At 40.5% G+C, this 24,172-nt stretch overlaps 1 protein-coding gene across 6 annotated transcripts in view; it reads left to right on the top strand.

Annotated features, from left to right (window-relative positions):
- MTA3 (metastasis associated 1 family member 3) overlaps positions 1-24,172 on the top strand; it is a 191,811-nt gene that overhangs the window by 89,235 nt on the left and 78,404 nt on the right. For all 6 annotated transcript variants that reach the window (XM_030921242.1, XM_010382593.2, XM_030921240.1 and 3 more), the window contains exons 7-8: positions 966-1,068; positions 3,305-3,404. In XM_030921242.1, the coding sequence (XP_030777102.1) occupies positions 966-1,068; positions 3,305-3,404 (203 nt within the window). The remainder of the gene's footprint in view (positions 1-965; positions 1,069-3,304; positions 3,405-24,172) is intronic.

Genomic DNA, 24,172 nt, shown 5'->3' with positions numbered 1-24,172 from the left:
GTAGGATCTCCAGTAATGTGTTCATAACCCACTTCTCTTAGCTATCTTCTCTCATTCCATAAAGTACTCCAGACGTTATGAGCTACTTTTCTGTGACATTTTAATGCCCCATGACTTTGTTCATGTTCTCATTTCTTTTTTTAAAAATCTTCCCCTGCTGGTGCATTCATACCCTTTAGTTCTTAGGAGAAATGCCATCTCCTTCACGACATTGTTTCTTACCTAGCTTGAAATGATTTCTCTATTCTTCAGATTCTTATGCTATAACTATTAATATGTGTCTCTTATGCTATTTATTTGGTTTATATCATAGGTATTTATGCATAGTTTAAGCATCTTGTGGAAGTGATTCTTGCTTTCTTTCTTTTTTCCTTTTTTTTTTTTTTGAGACAGAGTCTTACTCTGTTGCCCAGGCTGGAGTACAGTGGCACAATCTCAGCTCACTGCAACCTCTACCTTCTGGGTTCAAGCTATTCTCGTGCCTCAACCTCCAGAGTAGCTGGGATTACAGGCACCTGCTACCACTCCCAGCTAGTTTTTGTATTTTTAGTAGATACAGGATTTCTCCATGTTGACCAGGCTTGTTTCAAACTTCTGGCCTCAAGTGATCTGGCCGCCTCGGCCTCCCAAAGAGCCGAGATTACAGGTGCGAGCCACCGCACCCAGCCTGTTGCTTTTTCATCTTTATGTCTCTTAGCATGGTGCTTACTACCTCTCACATACAGGTACTCCAGAAACAGACGTTAAGGACTAAATGAAGATACCATTCGGTTATTTTGGTGATATTATCATCAGTGTTCACTTTAATGAGGTGTTGTGCATCTGTGTCTGAAAGAATGTGCCAAAACTATGGGGACTTACCTTACATGTAAACATTTCTAATGCTATGGTGATCGTTGTCATCAGTAGTATGAGAAAGTGCACCTTGTCAGTAACAAGACTCCATTTTATTTATTTTTGGACAGGAGAATCAGATGAGAGGGAACAGTCAAAATTGGAAGTTAAAGTTTGGGATCCAAATAGCCCACTTACGGATCGACAGATTGACCAGTTTTTAGTTGTAGCACGGTGAGTACGAGTATGACATTATCGAGTCAAGAAATTTCTTTATATAAAAGAATTTATAGGTATATGTATTTTTATTTCTTTGTATTCTGCTTTCCCCCCACTGATTGTATTATTTTTTAGTTATGTAAGAAAGCTTAATTATACTGCTTCCTAAATTTATTAGTTTCTGTTTTAAGTGAAAATAGTTGTATTAATTTTTACTGATTAAGAAAACAGAAAAGTATAAAGAAATTCTTTATACCTGAAGAAAATACCTGAAGTCCCATATCCTTAATGAAAAGAGTCATCCTTTTTACTTGACATGGCTTTACTCTGGACATGGATTATTCAGGTATCAATAAGAATGTGCACCTGTAATTCACTCACTGCATCCATGTGTGAGTAGGGTCTGTTGCTAAGCATAGCGCTTTCCCTTGAGAGCTTTCAGCCTGGCTGCCTGGCTGGCTTGCTTCCTTCCTTCCCTTTTCTTTTTTTTTTTGGAGATGGAGTCTCGCTCTGTTGCCCAGGCTGGAGTGCAGTGGCCGGATCTCAGCTCACTGCAAGCTCCGCCTCCCGGGTTTACGCCATTTTCCTGCCTCAGCCTCCCAAGTAGCTGGGACTACAGGCGCCTGCCACCTCGCCCGGCTAGTTTTTTGTAGTTTTTAGTAGAGACAGGGTTTCACCGTGTTAGCTAGGATGGTCTCGATCTCCTGACCTCGTGATCCGCCCATCTCAGCCTCCCAAAGTGCTGGGATTACAGGCTTGAGCCACCGCGCCCGGCCTTCACTCCTAAATATCTATGCAGCAGAAATGCATACACCTTTGCACCAAAAGATCATGTATACAAATGGATTTATGGCGCTATTCATAGTAACCCCAAACTGAAAACAACACAGAATGTCTGTCAGCAGTAGAGTGGAGGTGGGGATGAGACATCATACAACAGAATGTTGCATAGCAGGGAAAATGAGTGAATACAGCTGTAGCTAACAACATGGATGAATCCACAAACGTAATTTTAATCGAAAGAAGCTGGACATAAAGTCCAGCTGTGTGATTCTATTTGAGCAAAACTAATCTGTGGTGCTATAATCCAGGGTGGTGGTTCCCTGTGGAAAGGAGCTTGAGGAGTCTCTGGGTTGTGGTCATGTTCTTTCTTGAACTGTATGTTGGTGGCATGCATGTGTTCACTTTACAGTAACTATCTGTACATTGTGTACTTTTCAACATGAATGTTGTGTTTTAGTTAAAATACTTATAAAATTTCTTCCTTGGGGTCAACCACAATGCCTCATGCCTGTAATCCCAAAACTTTGGGAGGCCAAGGCAGGAGGATCACTTGAGCCCAGGAGTTTGAGACCAGCCTGGCCAATACAGGGAGGCCTTGACTACAAAATTTTTTTTTTTTAATTAGCCAAAAAAAAAAAAAAAAAAGAAAAAAAAAAAAGTTGGGCATGGTGGTGCATGCTTGTAGTTCCAGCTACTTGGGAGGCTGAGGTGGGAAGATTGTTTGAGCCCAGGAAGTTGAGGCTACAGTGAACTATGATCACACTACTGTACTCTAGCCTGGGTGACAGAGTGAGACCCTGTCTCAAAAAATAAAAATAATAAAAATAAAAAATCTCTTCCATAGCAAACATGTTTAAAACACAGGCAGGAAAAGCAGTGAGTCTTCATTTTATGCTGTATGTCTTAAAGTTAAGGTTTCTTACATATTGGAAGGACTTCTAAATCATTAAAATCAGCATTATGGTATTTTCTTTTTAAATGAGTTATTAGTAGAAATATGTTTCATGTTGAACCCTCACAGGAAAGGGTTGCTACAGTTAATGATATATTGGGGGAAAAAATGTTACTGAGTTTCACAATTTGGACTAAAAAATGGTCAAAACTTGCTTTGCTGTAATAGTCAAACTCTGCAGCTTTTTATTTTTTGAACCAATTTGAATACCAAATGTTTTACTCCATGATATTTTATAATAGAGCTTCCCTTTCCTTCTTTTCCCCCCCTGCACAGGCTATTTTTTCTTGATTTCATGATAATGACCTGTTTATAGTAAATTGGCTTGTCAATTATAATATCTTATAGAGTGAAAATTCTTTTTATTTGATGTTTGAATCTCAAACATTCAGAAACTTGTTTTTGCCTTTTCTTTTACGGTTTTTTATTCATGATCCAAATGTGTTTTTTAAAACATTAAAAGAAAAAAAAATCTAGATACTTTATTCTTCCTTATTGTGTTTGTGGTTTATTCAGTGCTGTTGGGACATTCGCTAGAGCCCTGGATTGCAGCAGTTCTGTGAGGCAGCCTAGTTTGCATATGAGTGCTGCTGCAGCTTCCCGAGACATCACCTTGGTAAGACATGGTTTGAAATTTTGTGGGTATTTATCCTTCTGTTACTTGTTTAATTTTAAAGCCATTGTGGCAATACTGTAGACCGGGAGCTTTTGGGCTCTTAGCCTTCCTGACTGCTAGGTTTATTTGGCTTGGTTGCTTGGTTAACTGGGTTCTGATAACACTCGTCTCTGCATTGAGAGTTTTTTGTGTCTGTTCATTAGAAAGAGGGGCTGTTTTTTTTTTGTTTTCCTTTCTTTCTATATTTGGAGATGGAGTCTTGCTCTTTTGCCAGGCTGGAGTGCAGTGGCACGATCTCAGCTCACTGCAACTTCTGCCTCCTGGGTTCAAGTGATTCTCGTGCCTCAGCCTCCCTAGTAGCCGGGATTACAGGCATGTGCCACCACACCCAGCTAATTTTTGTATTTTTAGTAGAGATGGGGTTTCACCGTGTTGGCCAGGCTGGTCTCAAACTTCTGACCTTGTGATCCGCCCGGCTCAGCCTTCCAAAGTGCTGGGATTACAGGCGTGAGCCACCACGCCCGGCCAGAGGAGCTATTTTCTTACATAATTTTATTACATTATAGTTGCTATCTTTTTTTTTTTTTTTTTTTTTTGAGACGGAGTTTCGCTCTGTCGCCCAGGCTGGAGTGCAGTGGCCAGATCTCAGCTCACTGCAAGCTCCGCCTCCCGGGTTTACGCCATTCAACTGCCTCAGCCTCCCGAGTAGCTGGGACTACAGGCGCCCGCCACCTCGCCCGGCTAGTTTTCTGTATTTTTTAGTAGAGACGGGGTTTCACCGTGTTAGCCAGGATGGTCTCCATCTCCTGACCCCATGATCCGCCCGTCTCGGCCTCCCAAAGTGCTGGGATTACAGGCTTGAGCCACCGCACCCGGCCTATAGTTGCTATCTTTTAAATCTATTTACTTTTTTCTTTTGGTGATCAAATGAAGCTTCCTATATTCAGTTTAATTTTACCACTAATGGCAGCCATGGCCAGGCATAGGACCTGGCACTTACTGCTTTCTCTGTACTCCAAAAATGTGGACCTGTGAGTTTTTTGCTGATTGAAGTTACTTACTGTATTTGATTTCCTGTTACCCCTTGTGATAGGCATGGTAGGATGCTCATTTTACAGATGAGAAAACTGAGCTTTAGTGAGGTTATTTGACCAGTATTCATTACATATAACAAAAATTTCAATATTGTTTTCTAATGAAACGGAATACAATTTAGGTGTTTAACTTTCTCATTACAATGCCAATTTGAAATGCTTTTCATAAAATATTTATTTTGATAATATAAGAACTCATAGAGGAATGCACATCAGATTTGTTTTTTATGCTTTCTTTTTTAAAAAATTTAATCTATTTTTTAAAAATAAAGACAGGGCCTTACTGTGTTGTTGCCCGGGCTGGTCTTGAACTCCTCCTGGCTTCAAGCAGTCCTCTTGCCTTGACGTCCCAAAGTGCTGAGATTACTGGTGTGAGCCACTGCTCCTAGCCTTGTTTCTGGTGTGAGCCACTGCTCCTAGCCTTGTTTCTTACGCAGTCTGTGTACTTCTGTACAATTATAGATTGTGACTAAAGCTGTGGAACCCCTTGCCTTTTCCTTTCTCAAAGACTAGAATTGTTTATAGAAGAAAGTTTTGTTTTCTCCATTGGGACATTTATATTTTACCCCAAATTTTAGGATCTCCAAAATGGGTTTGTATTTTAGTTGTTTAGAGCTTTAAGAATATTTTATCAGAGAAGCAAGAGTACAGATGTCATGTTTGCAAGAACTTTAAAAATCAGATATTTCAATTTGGAAGGCCGAGGCTGGTGGATTTCTTGGGTTCAGGAGTTTGATACCAGGGTGGGCAACATAGTGAAACCTCCATCTCTACAAAAAAATACAAAAATTAGCTGGGTGTGGTGGCATGTACCTGTCGTCCCAGCTACTTGGGAGGCTGAGTTGGGGAGATTGCTTGAGCTTGGAGGGGAGAGGCTGCAGTGAGCTGAGATCATGCTCATGCCACTTGCCCTTTGGCCAGGGTGACAGAGTGAAACCCTGTCACAAAAAAAAAAAAAAACTAGATATTTATGTGAACCAGAACTGTGTGGAATCTAATCACTACCTGTATATATTTTTCCTGGTCAAAGTGATTTTTGCTCAATTTAAAAATTAATGTATATCTGTTATGAAAAATTGAAAAATAGTACAACAGCAGCCAAAAAAAGCTTTGCTTTCATTACCCAGAGTAGAATGTTCTTACTGTTTTGTTTTCTTTAAGCCCTTTTTTATGCATTATACATCATAATAGCAAATTATAGAATAGTATAGAGGATTATGTAATAAAACTCCACATAAGGCCACCTAAAGCAAATTTTAATATTTTAGTTCTTCAGATTAAAAAACTTTTTTTCAACCATTATAGTTAATGTTGAAGTCTCTAATATTCCCTTCTTTTTTTTTTTTTTTTTTTTTTTTTTTTTTTTTTTTTGAGACAGAGTCTTGCTCTGTCGCCCAGGCTGGAGTGCAGTGGCCGGATCTCAGCTCTCTGCAAGCTCCGCCTTCTGGGTTTACGCCATTCTCCTGCCTCAGCCTCCCGAGTAGATGGGACTACAGGCGCCCGCCACCTCGCCTGGCTAGTTTTTTGTATTTTTTAATAGAGACGAGGTTTCACCGTGTTAGCCAGGATGGTCTCCATCTCCTGACCTCGTGATCCGCCCACCTCGGCCTCCCAAAGTTCTGGGATCTAATATTCCCTTCTGAGTCCTACTTCCCTTTACCTCTGCCTCCATTCACTATAACAGATCTCCAGCCACTCCAGCCACTATAACAGATCTGCTATGTATGTAGTCTATGTTTTTATAGTTCTATTATGTATTTATCCAAAACAACATAAATATTCTTTTGCTTATGCTTAAATTTATTGTGTAACACTTGCCATTTGCCCATTAGTGAGATGTAGCGATGTTAATAAATATAAACACAGTTTATTCATTTTAACTGCTTTGTATTATTTTTAATACTCTTTCATATAATACTACACAACATTATTTATGTATTCTGTTACCAGTGAACATCTGGAGTGCTGTCAAAACATTTTTTCTTTTGCTGTGTTACTTATAATGCTGTGTTGAAAATTTCACACGTATCCCTTTGTGAGCATGTGTGTGAGTTTTTAGACTATAACTAGAATTGTATTTATATATATACATTTATATATTTCTTGTGTCCTGTTTTTTCTAATGGTTTTAAAGTTTTCTTCATATTTAGGACTGTAAATCTATGTAGAGTTTAATTTTGTGAATAGAGTGAGGTAGGGATCTAATTTTTCCCCATATATTAAATTAATTGTCCCAATACCATTTATTGAATTTGTTTCTTCATGATTTGTAATGCCCCTTTATCATATTTCAAGTTCCTAGATATACTTAGGCCTGTTTATAGACTTTTAATCTATTCTCTTTTTGTTTTGTTGATCTATTTATCCTTGTGCAAGCACCACATTTTAGTACATTTTGATAATTCTTATGTGAACTTTCTTTTTAACTCTGTTTTAAATGACCTCCACCGCCCCCATATTTTCCCTAACTATATGATATAAATCCTTTTTTTGTTGTTGTTGAGACAGAGTCTCACCCTGTTGCCCAGGCTGGAGTGCAGTGGTGAGATCTCAGCTCATTGCAACCTCCGCTTCCCGGGTTCAAGTGATTCTCCTGCCTCAGCCTCCAAAGTAGCTGGGATTACAGCGCACGTCACCACACCTGGCTAATTTTTGTATTTTTAGTAGAGATGGAGTTTCACCATGTTGGTCAGGCTGGTCTAGAATTCCTGACCTTGCGATCCACCCACCTCGGCCTCCCAGAGAGCTGGGATTATGGGCGTGAGCCACTGCGCCGGGCCGAATATAAATACCTTTTTAAAAATCATTGTAAGAACTTAGTGTTTTACTAATGTTGCATGATCTTATATAGGTAAACTATTATTTATGTAACCAGTCCCTTGTAGTTTAACACTATTCTTATGAAATACTGCTTCTCAGTTTATAACTGGGGATGTGGTCCCTGCTTGAGTGCCAGTGGGAAAGCTTGTTCCTGAGATGGTGGAGAGTTCTCATGGCGGGTGGGCTGACTTGCTTGAGGTACAGAGGGCCTATGTGGGCTCTTGGCTCACAGCTGCAACAGCTCTCTGCTTCCCACTGCTGGTGAGTGTGCAGGACAGCAGGAGAATTTCTTTTGGGAGAGGGCAGTTTTAGAGGTTTGAGATTTGTTGTCAGTGAAGGTGATATTTTAAAAAAACATTTTAAAGAGGATTCTACATATATACCTTAATTCATTTAAACATCATTTTATGGCCAAATACCCTGGCTTATACCTGTAATCTCAATACTCTGGGAGGCTGAGGCGAGATGATCACTTGAGGCCAGGAGTTCGAGACAGGCCTAGGCAGCATGACAAGACTCTCTCTCTACAAAACAAAACAAAACAAATTAGCCAGCCATGGTGGTGACTGCTTGTAGTTCCAGCTATTCATGAGGCTGAGGTGGAGCGATCCCTTGAGCCCAGAAGGGAGCTTGAGGCTGCAGTGAGCTATGATCATCCCAATCTGGGCAACAGAGTAAGACTCTGTTTCATAAGTAATCATTTTATGTGTATTTTCTGCAATACTTGCCTCTTATGCTCCTTCTAGGAAGTTACCTTCATACCTTTCAATATTTTTTATCTCTCCTGTTTTGTTTCCATTCTGAAGCTTAGTAATTTTGAGGTCTCGTTATTTTTGTATCACATATATTCTTTCTAGTTATTTATGACTGTAATTATTTTCTAAAGCAGAATTAGGCTCAGAGGCTGAGGATATGGAGTTTTGTCATGTTTGTATAGCTGGTTTCCGAGAGAGGGTTTGGATCTGCACTTGATTCCTCCTGAGTGGTTATCTCTCCTCTATCAGATTACCTCTTCTATCCACTCTTTCACCTCATTTTTGTTAGAATGACTTGGATTTAAGTGTCATTATTGTCTTTCTTTGAGGTGGCACTGAAGATGTGTTCTTTTGTTTGCAACATTTAAATACCGTGGTTTTCTCCTCATACTGCTCTAGGTTCAGCTTTACTTAGACTCTAAGATCCTAAAAATGAGTAGTATGGTTAAAAATTAATTATTAGTATGTTGATAATGAGCTGTGCAGATTGTTTCCCAAAAAGAACATTTGAAAGGTTCATAGGTTGTTTTGTACCGTTAAATGAAAATTGATTCATCATTCATTTGAATTTGGGGAGTCAAAATCTTTCCTTTGGGTATTTATGGTCCTGCTCCCCACCCCGACCTTTTTTTTTTTTTGGAGACAGAGTTTTGCTCTGTTGCCCAGGCTGGAGTGGAGTGCAGTGGCATGATCTTGGCTCACCGCAACCTCTGCTTCCTGGGTTCAAGTGTTTCTCCTGCCTCAGTCTCCTGCCTCAGCCAGTAACTGAGATTACAGGTGCCTGCCACCACTCCCGACTAATTATGGTCCTATTCTGATCGCTTTAGCACCTTTTTCTATTAGGTGATTAAACCATGGATCTGAAGGCCTCCTTCAGAGGCCTGCAAAGAGGGCAGGGTTGTGGAACTGCTGAAACCTGATAGCCCTTCGTAAGTGATTTTCTTTGTGACTTTTCTTCTGAGGACTTCAATAGGCTATCAGCATTCCTAATCTGACATCGATTTATCCAAGACAATTTATGCTGCTTGTCAAATCACCAATAATGTATTGGGAGCAGGTAATTAAACTGCTTGCACATCAGTAGTTATCACTTCCTCATTTTGAAATCTGTTATGAATATAGTTGAACTGTGAATTTCAAACACTGCTAATCTAAAATATGTAAGATTCATAATTGTTAAAAACATTGAAGCCATGGGGCTTTATAGATTTCACTCTTGTTTTGTTATAATATGAGATGTATTTTATACAGTATACAAAGAAGAATATCGGGCCATGCGTGGTGGCTCACACCTGTAATCCCAACACTTTGGGAGGCCAAGGTAGTTGGGTCAGCAGAGGTCAGGAGTTTGAGACCAGCCTGGTCAACACGGTGAAACCTCATCTCTACTAAAAATACTAAAAGTTAGCTGGATGTGGCGGCACGCACCTGTAGTCCCAGCTCCTCGGGAGGCTGAGGCAGGAGAATCGCTTGAACCAGGGAGGCGGAGATTGCAGTGATTCGAGATTGTGCCCCTGCACTCCAGCCTGGGCGACAGAGCAAGACTCCTCTCAAAAAGAAAAAGTAGGTTTACAGTACTTACATTGATCCCGTCCACCGTCACCCCCATGGGAACAAAACTTCTTAGAACCAAGGAAATCCTGAATTGGTTAGTAAGTGGCAGTGAGTTAGTCGATAGAAGTTCCAGTCTCTGACTCCCTGTTTGGTGGTGTTGGCCAGAGCAAGGTCTGCACCCCCCTAGCTTGAAGAGCAGAATGTCACGAGCATTATGTGGGAGCTATTACTGGAACGAAGCCTTAGACCTAGCAAAGTGGAGGTACTGGTTCATCGCTTTCGCCTGGACTTTGAAGACTAAATAATTTGGGGGAGGAGGGGTAAGAATAAAAGAAAAAAGAAGTTTTTGAGTTAGTCTGGAGCTTGATACACCTTCTAGGGAAGACTGTTTTACAGGTGATGAGCCCAAGGGACAAAACAATAAATTGTATAAAGACTCACATTTAATTGGTGACAGAATCAGGACTAGAAATTTAGGTTACCTGATGCCAGGTCTGTCTAGTTCCGAGAAAGGCCAAGCTGTGTTGATTTAGGAGGGAGGAAATTGCGTCCTGGAATACCTCTGATTTCCATGTTATATCTGATCTTTTAAAAGTGTAACTGTTGGCCGGGCACGATGGCTCACACCTGTAATCCCAGCACTTTGGGAGGCCGAGGCGGGCGGATCACAAGATCAGGAGATTGAGACCATCGTGGTTAACACGGTGAAACCCCATCTCTACTAAAAATACAAAAAATTAGCCGGGTGTGGTGGCACGCACCTGTAGTGCCTGCTACTCGGGAGGCTGAGGCAGGAGAATCGCTTGAACCTGGGAGGTGGAGGTTGCAGTGAGCCAAGATCGCGCCATTGCACTCCAGCCTGGGCGACAGAGCGAGACTCCATCTCAAAAACAAAACAAAACAAAACAAAACAAAGTGTAACTGTTATTTTAGTTTGCTGTCTCCTACCTTATATCCTTTTAGTAGCTTTTAATTGTATGTAGGGTAAAAACTTAGATCATTACTGTTACTATAGTCAACAAAACTATTGAGTTTTGCCTGGCCTCTGTCTATAGCCCCTTTGCCCACACAGTCCTCCATCCTCTGGACTCCAGCCAGGCTGTGTCCTTCCTTTGGTTTTGTGTCTTGCCACAGGACTCACGTGTTCAGGTCCCTTTCCCTGATGCTCTCATATCCTCACATAGTTAACTCCGAATCTTGGCTAATCCATCAGTTTAGGGCAGGTTGCTTTGTGATGTGCTTATGTAGAGAGCCAGGTCTATAATTAAAAACTCATTTTTGTGATTATTTTGTGTCTCTTTGTCTCCTTCCCATTCCCTACATACCAGCTTGTTATATCCCTCAGTGTGGTTACTGCATCTGTTTTTCCTCACCATTGAATTCCCAGCACCAAGCATAGTGCCTGACATGTATGTCAGGTGTTCACTAAATATTTGAGAATGAGTAAAGTAGCTTCTTTCTCTGGGACATAGGTTCTTATTGAAATAGGTCATTGCAATATGTTGTTTTCTGTTCCTTTGTTTAAGCATTTTAATGTTTTGTAGAGAGCGTCTCATCACTAAGAGCGATGTATGTTTGTGTATTTGAATTCTAATTTTATTATATCCCCAGAACTGTACACACACAGTCTGAACACTATGAACTGTAGAAAGTTTTAAGCATACCATGCATACTGCCACACACCCGTCACCCTTTTTAAGAGATGGGGTCATGCTATGTTGCCCAGGCTAGATTTGAACTTCTGGGATCAAGCAATCCTCTTGCATCAGCCTCCCGAGGAGTAGCTAGGATTATAGGTGTGTGCCACCATGCCCAGCTGTGATGCACTTAAATTTTGTGTTATATATATTTTACCATAATTTCAAAACTCATTTTCATCATTTTTAAATGTATTAAGTAGATTCACTCTGGCATTATGTAGATTCACATTGTTGGTGACTATTATCACCATACATCTCTAGAAAATTTTCATTTTCCCAAATAGAAACCTCATCCCCATTAAACTCTTAACTCTCCATCCTCTCTGCCCCCTAGCCACTACCCTTCTACTTTCTGTCTCTATGAATTTGACTGCTCTCAGTATCTTGTATAAGTTTTTCGTTACTGGCTTATTTTCACTTAGCATGTCTTCAAGGTTCATTAATGTTGTACCATGTGTCAGAATTTTCATCATTTAAAAATTATATGTGTGTGTGTGTGTATATATATATGGAGATACAGAGAGAGAGAGAGAGAGAGAGAGAGAGAGAGAGTGTCTTGCTCTGTCACTCAGCCTGGAATGCAGTGGTGTGATCATAGCTCACTGCAGCCTCAAACTCCTGGGCTCAAGTGATCCTCCTACTTCAGCCTACCAAGTATTAATAGCTAGAACTACAGGCATGTGCTACCACTCCCAGCTATTAATGCTAAGTAATAATCCATTGTGTGTATATACCACATTATGTTACTTTATCGGTGGACACTTGAGTTGCCTCTGTCTTTTGGCTGTCATGAATAACCCTGCTATGAACAAGGGTGTACAAATGGAGACATTTTTATGATTCTTTTCCCCCCTCAACCTGTAGCTCATGAATAATCCATGTAACCCTGTGCAAGTTACTTAACCTACCTTTGTCTGAGTTTCCTCGTCAGCAGTGGTAGTAATAATAAAACCTACTTGCTCTGCTTCAGGAGGGTTATGGATGGGCAGGAAGAGGGAGTGCAGCCACACTCTATGAGTTGCTGATACGTGTAACCAAGGATTCAGAACTCAATGGAACTGCAGTAACTCCTCAAAGTAGAGGCAGTTGGGGATCTTCTGGGGCTCTTTTTTGGGGGGCCCTGGATTCTGTGGAGGACTTAGAGCTCTCTGCAACATTAGCTGCCCAGGTTGGCTGGAAGACAACTGACTGACTGATTCAGCAGTTTATGTACCTTCATTTTAGGTAATGTTTGCAAACATTGGGCCCTTCTGGCTCTTGAGGCCGCATAGAGGCCCTGCCCTTACTGGGAGTGAAAGCAGGCAATGCCTCAGGGTCCTGAATAAGACCCCTGTGACCTTCCAGCCTCGGAAAAAGGCCGCCTCTGACTGAGTTCCCATGTGACATCAACTTGAGGATGAATTGAGATAATTACATGTAAAGTGTTCAGAGCAGTATCTGGCACAGTGTCAGAGCTCAATAAATATTAGTTGTTATTGTTGAGAAGATGACAATGATGCATTTGTCTTTTTCACCCACAATCTTGTTGAACCTCATTTACTTCTGATTTTATAGCTTTATTGATTGTCTGATAGGTATTTTATCATGCCGTATTTATTATTTTAGTAGATTATCAAGTTTGAATATGGTCATTAGGCTATGATTAACCAACCATACCATTTCATGTAATTATTACGAGAAGTCACTGTAAAAGTGGTGAACAAAGGCTGTTAACATAATCTTTCATATAACCTTCCCCTTAAAACAAGCTATAATTTTTTCAATAAAAATTTTCCCATCAAGAATAACTTAGAAAAAACGGTTTATTTTTTGGATGAGGGAAAGTTGACTTAACAGTGTTATTATTCTTTAGATATTAACACTTTATAAAAATGCTAGCCATCAGTCATCAATCATGTACTTCATTCTGTTTGTGAGTCTTGTTTCATTTAGGGCCTGTGGGTACTGGGAGCTGAGGATAGTTTAGAAGCCACAGCAGAAAATACAGATTTTTTTTTTATGGGAGAGAGTCTCACTCTGTCACCCAGAATGGAGTGCAGTGGTTAGTTCCTGGCTCACTGCAACTTCTGCCTTCTGGGTTCAAGTGATTCTCCTGCCTCAGCCTCTTGCGTATCTGGGATTACAAGCACCCCTGCCCCCAGCTAATTTTTGTGTTTTTAGCAGAGATGGGGTGTTCACCATGTTTGCCAGGCTGGTCTCAAACTCCCGACCTCAAAGTGATCTGCCCACGTTAGCCTCCGAAAGTGCTGGGATTACAAGTGTGAGCCACTGCGCCCGGCCAGAAAATCTAATTCTTTCGATTAGCATTTTAGGTATCAACTTATGTTAGAAGTCTAGACTTCAAAATGGACATAAAATTGATGGGGATCCATATAACTTTTAAAAACTCATGAAAAACTTATGATGGGTACTGTTCATGTTTCCAAGGCTATAAAATTAGAATTAGTACTAATGGACTAGCACTGCAGTAAAAAATAGGAAACATGAAATTTTTCTTCCTGCTAAATACATCATTAAGGCAATAATATTCTACATTACACACATGTCTTTTTGTTGATGATCTATTACAGATGAGTGTGGAGACGCTGCAGACTATCCTAGGAGAATTGTTTGTGTGTGTTATGGTCTATTAATCCATCTTTTCCTTTTAAATTTAAGCTTTAATGAGTTTTTTTCTTTTTTGGGGTAAATACAGCCTTTTACTTTACTTTTTCTCCTACAAATTTCACAGGAATATAGGAAACATCAGGAAAGCACTGTAGATTTGAACTTGGGAGAAATAGAGAATTGTTTTAGCAATTTTAGGATAATTGGTGGAAAGATTTGTATTTACAAGTATGAGTTAGTGGAAGGCTTGTGGTTATAATTTCTTAAAACTGGCTGGGCATGGTGGGGCATGGTGGGGCATGGCTGGACATGGTGGCTCATGCCTGTAATCCAGGCGTGAGGCCAAGGCGGGTAGATCAGCTGAGGTCAGGAGTTCGAGACCAGCCTAACCAACATGGTGATGAAACCCCATCTCTACTAAACACAAAGAATTAGCTGGGCGTGGTGGCACATGCCTGTAATCCCAGCGACTTGGGAGGCTGAGGCAGGAGAACTGCTTGAACCCAGGAGGTAGAGATTGCAGTGAGCTGAGATTGCGCCATTGCACGCCAGCCTGGGCAACAAGAGCAAAACTCCATCTCAAAAAAAAAAAAAGAAAAAAAAATCTTAAAACTTGGTATTTTGTGATAATACGAAAATAGTGCAAAGACTTCCTGTATTCACATCATCCAGATTCCCCAGTTGTTACCATCTTTACCACATTTCCTTTATTATTATTATTATTATTGTCAAAAGACACAAATTACAGAATTTAGTTTAAGCATCTAATTGGCTTTCATTTATTCTATCTATAAAGTAGAACGAGCATTCTGATGAACTTAGCAGAGGTGGTTGGCTTTATAGACAGAAAAGTGCTGAAGAAAAGCAGAAACAGGGAACAAGAAGCAGGTTGGTTATTTCAAAGTTGCTTTCCTTAAAATAGAGGGGACTTCCTTATGCCTGCTCAGGTAAACTGGCCCCTTCTGATTGGTTGCTGTGAATCTTGGCACTTAGCACAAGTGACTGCCTTTTAGTCTGATCTGCTGGGGCCTAGTGCAGGAGCTCAGAACAAAATAATGGCCTCTCATAAACTCAAGAACTAATAATATATATATAGTGGTAGAGTTTGAAAGTAAAATTTCAGAATAAATGTCCCTCTACTGCTAAATATTTGGGAGAGTATTTCCTAAAAAGAAAAACCAAGGATATTCTCATATATTAGTTCAGTATAATAATTAGACTTAGGAAATTAACCTTGTTACAGTACTATTATCTAATCTAGAGACTTCATTCAGATTTGTTAGTTGTCCCAGTAACGTTCTTTATGGCAAAAGAAAAAAAAATTCTGGCCCAAGATCTCCTTGTGAATCACTTATGACATTTAGTTGTTGTATCTTCGTAGTCTCCTTCATTCCTGAACGACTCTTTAGTCTTTCTTTGTGTTTTATGACCATGGTATTTTGAAGAGTGCAGGCCACTTATTTTGTAGAATGTCCTTCATTGTGGGTTATGGTTATAATTTGATTTATAATTAGAATAAATTTTTGTTCTACTTAAGTCCATTTTGGTCAGTTATGTCCATCTAGGAGATTATATATTTCCCCCTAAATTTTCAAATTTGTTAACATAATTTTTATAATATTTTAAAAGTTTGCTACATTTGTAGTTACAAATAGACTTTCATTCTTGTTATCATTTATATGTATCACATCCCCTTTTTTTTCTTGATTGTTTTGCCTGATGTTTCTTTATTAGTTATCTAAAAGAATGGGAACTTAATTTTGTTAATTTAAAAACATGGTACATACTCTATTTATTTTTATTCTTATTTTCTTCTGCTTTTCTTTAGGTTTTCTCTAATATCTTTTGCTAGCCCTTTAAAGACCTTTTTAAAATTCATTACTTTTCATGATAAACATATAAGATTGTAAATGTCCCTCTAGTTATCACCTTGGCTGTAGCATATATCTTTTAGTATGTAGTATTTTTATTATCATTTGGTTCTAAATATTTGCTAATTTGCCTTGTAATTTTTAATTTAACTTGTGAGTTAATTTAGAAGGAAGTGTGGCTCATCCACCTATTTTAATTGCCTTTGAGAATGTGGTCAGAGAACATGTGTGCTACCAATTTTTTCCATGTCTTGAGATTTCCGTTAGGGCCTGGAATAGGATCCTCCCCAGTATTTTGTTCCCTGGGCCTTACTGCTCTGGCAACATCAAGTTCTGATTCTTGTCACATCAGACTAGTGAAAAAGGGAACTTGCTGTTTGACTGTATTTCACCATATAGCAGTCTAGATAGTATCCTCATGATAAAGGCCAAGGTCAGTGTGGAAACTCAACTGTTACACTTTTCAGAGGGATCGTCACCTCTCCTTGCCTGTATTGGTTCTCCAGTGTCTTCACACAGTTGTTTTCATATATTTGTCTGGTTTGTGCCAAGAATCACAGCCAGGTGGCAATAACTTTTTATTATGCTCATAGTAAGTTTGGAAATGACATCTAGGGACATGGGGTCACTCTGACCTATTGTCCCCTGTAGCTTTCTTGTGATAATAATAAAAAAGAGCCAGGTATGTTGGTGTACACCTGTAATCACAGGTACATGGGAGGCTGAGGTGGGAAGATCACTTAAAAGCTTGAGGCCAGGAGTTTGAGACCAGCCTGAGTCAACATAGTAAGTCCTCCTCTCTATTAAAAAAAAAAAAAAAAAAAAAGTAGGCCAGGTGTGGTGGCTCACGCCTGTAATCCTAGCACTTTGGGAGGCCAAGGCAGGTGGATCACTTGAGGCTATGAGTTCGAAACCAGCCTGGCTAACATGATGAAACCCTGTCTCTACTAAAAATACAAAAAACTTAGCTGGGTATGGTGGTGGGTGCCTATAATCCCAGCTACTTAGGAGGCTGAGGCACGAGAATCTCTTGAGCCTGGGAGGTGGAGATTGCAGTGAGCTGAGATTGCGCCACTGAACTCTAGCTGGGCCACAGAGCAAGACTCCATCTCCAAAAAAAAAAAAAAAAAAAAAGTAATCAAAAGGTACACACAAGAGCATGACTCAGGGTGTCTTTTAGGTTGATTTGAGTGAATGCCAGCTAAGTCTTAGCAAGTTTGTTGGATGAGGGATTTTGTTACATCTATATGCATTAAAGCAAAAATTGAAAGTGGATGACACACTTTTTTACATATAAAAAACTTTTTTTTTTTTTTTTTTTGACAGAGTTTGGCTCTGTCACCCAGGCTGGAGTGCAGTGGCACAATCTCAGCTCACTGCAACCTCTGCCTCCCGGGTTCAAGCGATTCTTCTGCCTCAGCCTCCCAAGTAGCTGGGATTACAGGCACACACCATCATGCCCAACTAATTTTTATATTTTTAGCAGAAATGGTGTTTTGCCATGTTGGCCAGGCTGGGCTTGAACTCCTGCCTCAAGCAATCCACTCCCACCCTTGACCTCCCAAAGTGCTGGGATTACAGGTATGGGCCACTGCACCAGACGTGCATATGAAAAGCGTAGTCCATATCAGTTTGAGGTTTACTCATGAGAGTTTATTATCATCTTCCTCTGCTTGGAAAAAAACCATGTGGTCCTTAATGTTTAAATAGATGTGATATTCTGAATGCTGTAATTCCTGTAGGAGGTATATATGTGAAGTTTTTGTGAAATTGTAACTGAACAAATCAGTACAAATGGCCCTTGACTTAGGATGTTCAACTTAACAATTTTTGTTTTGTTTTGTTTTTTACAATGGGTTTTTCAGGGTATTAAATGCATTTTTGACTTATGATATTTTCAACCTATGATGAGTTTGTTGGGACGTAGCCATAAGTTGCAGAGCATTTGTAGTTAGTATTGAATATAGTATATGTGTATCAGTTAGCTGTTGTCCTAATACTGCATTTTACAGGTTGGGTTCTCTGGAAGCAGATTCTGATAGCAGTTTTTATGCGGGAAATTTATTAGGGATTACCGTTGGGATCAACACTTGTGGAATAAGAGGAAAGAGGCAGGATTGGCTAGTGGGAGGAGGTGGATACAGTCGAATGAAGGCGTCAGCTGACTCCAGCTAATTTGTGGCATCCCAAATCAGGGTGAAAAGCTGGGCCTTTACAGCCTTGCATTATGGGATGCAGGTTGCTCCAGGAAGGGTGGGTGGACTTTCACGATGAATTGTTCTTGAATTGAAATAATTCCAAAAAAGATCAGCAGCTGAGGACTGTCTTGTTCACAACACTTCGGGCAACTGGGTGAATTAAGTTCTTTATTCTCAAAGAGGAAAACACATCTATTACACTGCCCAAATTTCGGTGGCTTATAACAACAAGCATTGATTTCTGATACACTCATCTGCAGATTATCTAGGATTCTGCTGAGCTAGACTGGGCTCTAATGTAGGTGCCAGCTATAGGTTGGGTCTGGATCTGCTCCACGTATTTCTCATCCTCCATGGACAAAACTCAGTAACACAAGAGGGCAAGGCCAAATTTGCAAACACTTGTCAAGGCTCAGTTATGTCACATATCCTAACATCTTGTTTGCCAAGCAAGTCACATGGCCAAGCCCAACATCAGTGACGAGTGGAAGAATACTCTCCTGTGGAGGTGTAGGATAGGGAGTGAATATTTGCTGAACAATAGTCCAATCTACCCATAGTGTGGTTCTGCTTAACAAAAGATGAGAATTCCATTGCCAAGATTTCCTTGTCAGTCTTTCTCCTAAAATACTGCTTTTTGTCATCTCCATCTGTTATGAATGAGATGAAATGTGACAACACCTTCACTGCTTTTTGGCAGAGAGAACAGCTTGTGCTGGGTTTCTTTTGATTTTTACAATTTAGATTTGAATGGATCGTGCAGTGTGTATTGGTATCTCTATTGAAAACATGGTATCTTTGCAAAGTATTTAATCTGGAGGGAAGACTTTTAGTTTAGTTTTCTTCTTCTTTTTTTTTTTTTTGTTTGTTTGTTTGTTTGTTTGAGATGGAGTCTCACTCTGTCACCAGGCTGGAGTGCAGTGGCCCGATCTCAGCTCACTGCAACCTCTATTTCCTGGTTTCAAGCAATTCTCCTGCCTCAACCTCCTGAGTAGCTGGGACTACAGGCATGCACCTCCACACCCAGCTAATTTTTGTATTTTTAGTAGAGACGGGGTTTCACCATGTTGGCCAGGATGGTCTTGATCTCTTGACTTCATGATCTGCCTGCCTTGGCCTCCCAAAGTGGTGGGATTAGAGGCGTGAGTTACCACGCCTGGCCTAGTTTTCTTTTTCTTTTTAAATATAGGCACTCAACTCTGTGCTCAGCTAATTAAAATTTTTTAATTAATTAAATTTTAAAATTAAAAAATTAATGCTGAGACTGGTCTTGAACTCCTGCCTTGGCTTTCCAAGGCCTCTCAAAAGCTCTGGGATTACATGCCTGAGCTAATGTACCTGGCCAACTATTTCTTTTCTGTTTTTTTTGGAGACAAAGTCTCACTCTGTCACCCAGACTGGAGTGCAATGGCACGGTCTCTGCTCACTGCAACCTCCGCCTCCCGAGTTCAAGCGATTCTCCTGCCTCAGCCTCCCGAGCAGCTGGGACTGCAGGTGCGTGCCACCATACCCGACTAATCTAGTAGAGATGGGCTTTCACTCTGTTGGCCAGGCTGATCTCAAACTCTTGACCTCGTGATCCGCCTGCCTTGGCCTCCTAAAGTGCAGGGATTAACAGGTGTGAGCCACCACACCCAGCCTCAAAATTCTTTTTCTTATTTTAAATTGAGGTGTACATATGGTGACATATATAGAGTGCCCTACAGTTTGTTACACAGCTTAACATTTTTACCTGTGTATATATTCGTGTAACCATCACTAGATGGTAAAGAACATTACCAGGCCGGGCGCGGTGGCTCAAGCCTGTAATCCCAGCACTTTGGGAGGCCGAGACGGGCGGATCACAAGGTCAGGAGATCAAGACCATCCTGGCTAACACGGTGAAACCCCATCTCTACTAAAAAATATAAAAAACTAGCCGGGCGAGGTGGCGGGCGCTTGTAGTCCCAGCTACTCGGGAGGCTGAGGCAGGAGAATGGCGTAAACCCGGGAGGCGGAGCTTGCAGTGAGCTGAGATCCCGCCACTGCACTCCAGCCTGGGCGACAGAGCGAGACTCCGTCTCAAAAAAAAAAAAAAAAAAAAAAAAACATTACCAGTGTCTCAACAGCTTCCCTTCTGCTCTTCTCCAGTTAGGAAATCATTATTCTGCCTTCTCTCACAATCAATTAGTTGTTCATTTTTTCAGACTCCTCTGGCATTTCAAATTTGTATTACCTTACTGATAAACCACAAGTCTTTGGTCCTGTGTTATGTGACTGTCTTTTCTTAGCTTGTTTTCTTTATTTACCCTACATCTTTTCTACTGGATTTTGTCTCTTCTGTTATAGAAACTGTATTCATGTAAAGCTCTTAAGGGTAAGATTAGACTACATAAAGTCCATTCAAAAGAAACTTCTGTGTGTATCAGAAAGATGGGGTTTGTATGGACTTCTAGCACATAATATGATCCTCTGGTTTCTTTTATGAAGGTGATCAGTTTCAAAGGAATTATTTCCTAGTAACTCCAGAGTGTACACACCTGCTGAGTGTTTACTTTTTACACATTCTGACCTTTACTGTACTCTCCTTTGGTCTGTGGTATAAATGTGCGCTTTGGAGGTTTCTTAGCTCCTGGTCAAGAGTAATTCCAGTGTATTCTTTCTCATTTGATTTGAGACAGTACAGGAGCTCCTCCTCTGAAAGCAAATGGTTCCTTCAGTGTTCAGGAAGACAAACTGAACACTAAAGAGTAGAATCTTTGAAACAACGAATATAATCACTTTTTGTCATAATCACTTGATGAAGGCTAATATACTACTTCGGTTCTTTGAAGCCTTATTTAAGCCCATCATCATTTAAAAAAGTACTCCTAAGAAAAGCAATTTCATTCATTTAACATGAACACAAAACTGAAAATCCATTCATGATTTGAGTGGTTGGTGTAGTATCAGTTGAGAAAAATGCGCTTAATTCTGTGACTGGTTTCAGGGCCCCTGTTAATTATAAAAATTTCTTTTGGCTGGGTGCAGTGGCTCATGCTTGTAATCCCAGCATTTTGGGAGGCCAAGGCAGGTGGATCGCTTGAGCCCAAGAGTTGGAGACCAGCCCGGGCAACAGGGCAAAACTGTCTCTGCTGAAAATACAAAAATTAGCTGGGCATTGTGGCATGTACCTGTAGTCCCAGCTATTTGGGAGGCTGAGGTGGATCACCTGAGCCCAGGAGGCAGATGTTGCAGTGAGCTGAGATCATGCCACTGCACTCCAACCTGAGCAACAGAGTGAGGCCCTGTCTCAAAAGAAAAAGATACATTATATTTTTATTTTGAGGAATGTTAGCATTCTTGAATATCTTTTAATCTTTTAGTTTTGTCTTTTTTTTTTTTTTTTTTTTTTTTTTTTTGAGATGGAGTCTTGCTCTGTCACCCAGGCTGGAATGCAGTGGCACGATCTCGGCTCACTGCAAACTCCACCTCCCAGGTTCATGCCATTCTCCCGCCTCAGCCTCCCGAGTAGCTGGGACTACAGGCGTCCGCCACCACGCCTGGCTAATTTTTTGTATTTTTAGTAGAGACAGGGTTTCACCATGTTAGCCAGGATGGTCTCGATCTCCTGACCTCGTGATCTGCCTGCCTCGGCCTTCCAAAGTGCTGGGATTACAGGCGTGAGCCACTGCGCCCGGCTATTTTATTTTTTTTGAGATGGAGTCTTGCTCTGTCACCCAGACTGGAGTGCAGTGGCGCAATCTCTACCCACTGCAACCTCCGCCTCCCAGGTTCAAGTGATTCTCCTGCCTCAGCCTCCTGAGTAGCTGGGATTACAGGCACGTGCCAACATGCCTGGCTAATTTTTTGTATTTTAGTAGAGACGGGGCTTCACCATGTTGTCCAGGGTGGTCTCAAATTCCTGAGCTCAGGCAATCCGCCTACCTCGGCCTGCCAAAGTGCTGAGATTACAGGTGTGAGCCACTGTACTTGGTCCTGATGGTTTTAAAAATGGGAGTTTCCCTGCACAACCTCTTGCTTTTTGCCTGCTGCCATCCACATAAGATGTGACTTGCTCCTCCTTGCCTTCCATCACCATTGTGAGGCCTCCCCAGCCGTGTGGAACTGTAAGTCCATTAAACCTCTTTATTTTGTAGATTGCCCAGTCTCAGGTATGTCTTGATCAGCAGTGTGAAAACAGACTAATACAGTGTGCTCCCTCTCTGTCTCTCTTTCATACACACAAACATCTTATTGTACTATATTCATCTGTTTTCAGACTGCACTTGACTATGGGTAACTGAAACCTTGGAAAGTAAAATCATGAATAATGGGGTTTACTACATTATTTTCAGAGTTGATGTAGAAGTGTGTAAAAGTACATACTACAGCTAAACTGCACAGTCTGTCTAGTGAGGTTAGCTACAGAATTTAGCTGATTCTGAAATTTGCAGAGCAAAAGCTGAAGAACCAAGTTCAATTCTTTTTTTTTCCCCAACCTCTGCTGCAGAAGAGTGAGAGGAAGTTCACTTGAAAGTTGGAAGTCAATTGTTCCATGGTTGTGACACATACAACAAAAGACTACATGTGGCCAGTGGCCTTTGCTGTGGTTATAACTAGGAAATTGATCATGAAATCCCTAGTTTTATTTTGTGGAATCCAATGAGTGCATGATCTCAGCTCACTGCTACTTCTGCCTCCTGGGTTCAAGCGATTCCCCTGCCTCAGGGGCCTCCTGAGTAGCTGGGATTACAGGTGACTGCCACCACACCCAGCTAATTTTTGTAGAGACGGAGTTTCACCATATTGGCCAGGCTGGTCTCAAACTCCTGACCTCAGGTGATCTGCCTGCATTGACCTCCCAAAGTGCTGGGATTACAGGTGTGAGCCACTGCATCCAGCACCAATGATTGACTTTAAGTGAGATGTCAACCCTTGTTAAAGCATTTATTTACTGTACCTAAACATGTTTACATGTTCTAAATACTGCTATAGTGAACAAATTCATAATCTATACACTTATTATCTTGGTTAATACATCACTGTGTGTGTGTATATGTACATATACATACATATTAGTGCATACTTTTGCTAATAATGTTTTCACTTTAATAGATATTAGTTGATACTTGAGCTCTCCTACAGTCTCCTACCAGATAATGAGGGATCACTTAAAAGGTATTTTTTTAAAAAATACAAATAAGAAAAGATCTTTCACATACATTCTCATTTGACCCTCACAGGCCTCTGAGGTAGGCAGCATGGATATTCTTCTCATTTAACAAACAAGGAAAGTGAGTCTCAGCAGTTAACTGATGTGGTGCCCCAGGTTCTACAGTTAGCAAATACTTTGTATTAGTATCAGTCTTTGACCTAAAAATTCAGCACCCAACTTCCCCTTGTACTTGCCCTACCTACTTCACAGGAATAATGAAGGTAAAATGAATTCAAGGCTAGAAAAATACTTTGAGAGAAACATCACTGCGATTATACTTACAAAGTATAATTTTCCAGGATATTATGGCTCACTCCCCTTCTCATCCCAACTTGTGCGTGAACCCCAGATTTTATGTTGCCTTTGTTCTGTGCTCAACTAAGCAACTAAGTCAGGCAGGGAACAGTGTGATTCTGTTTAAAGTTACATAAGTTACAACTGGTGTAACTGCTATCATTAAGCGAATTGAAAACAGCACAGAAAGGCCAATGTGCAACTAGGCTTCACTAAAGCACAGAGCGAAGCAAGGAAAGATGATCGGAGAGGGCATGATAGCCTAGAAGGAAAACGTGGTGTCAGATTTCTGACTGGCACACACAGTTACCTAAGGCACAGTGGTGGCAAAGAAGAGTTATTTGTTCCACATTATATAAACAAGAACAGAAAATTAATGGGAACCCATGCAGAAGCATCTTGTGACACACAGATCTCTCCAGCTGCCTACAGGAAATATAAACAACAGTGTCCTCTTCATTTTAAAGAATGGCTGTACCTGTGCTCATTTTTTAAGCTACACCAAGGATTACCTCCAAGCTAAACTTCATTGGCAAAAATACAAACAGCACCATAATTCCTCATCAGACTAATAAACAGAGTACCTTTTAAGGTAATGAATTAGATGGATGTGTTTAGTTTTTTTTTTTTTTTTTCACTTTGGATTCTTCTGCTTGAAGATTCAAAACAATTTATATTGAGTATTTATAGATGATTCTA

The sequence above is a fragment of the Rhinopithecus roxellana genome, chromosome 17 (genome assembly GCF_007565055.1).
Source record: "Rhinopithecus roxellana isolate Shanxi Qingling chromosome 17, ASM756505v1, whole genome shotgun sequence".
Classification (NCBI taxonomy): Eukaryota; Metazoa; Chordata; class Mammalia; order Primates; family Cercopithecidae; genus Rhinopithecus; species Rhinopithecus roxellana.
This window is presented reverse-complemented; position numbering and strand designations above follow the sequence as displayed.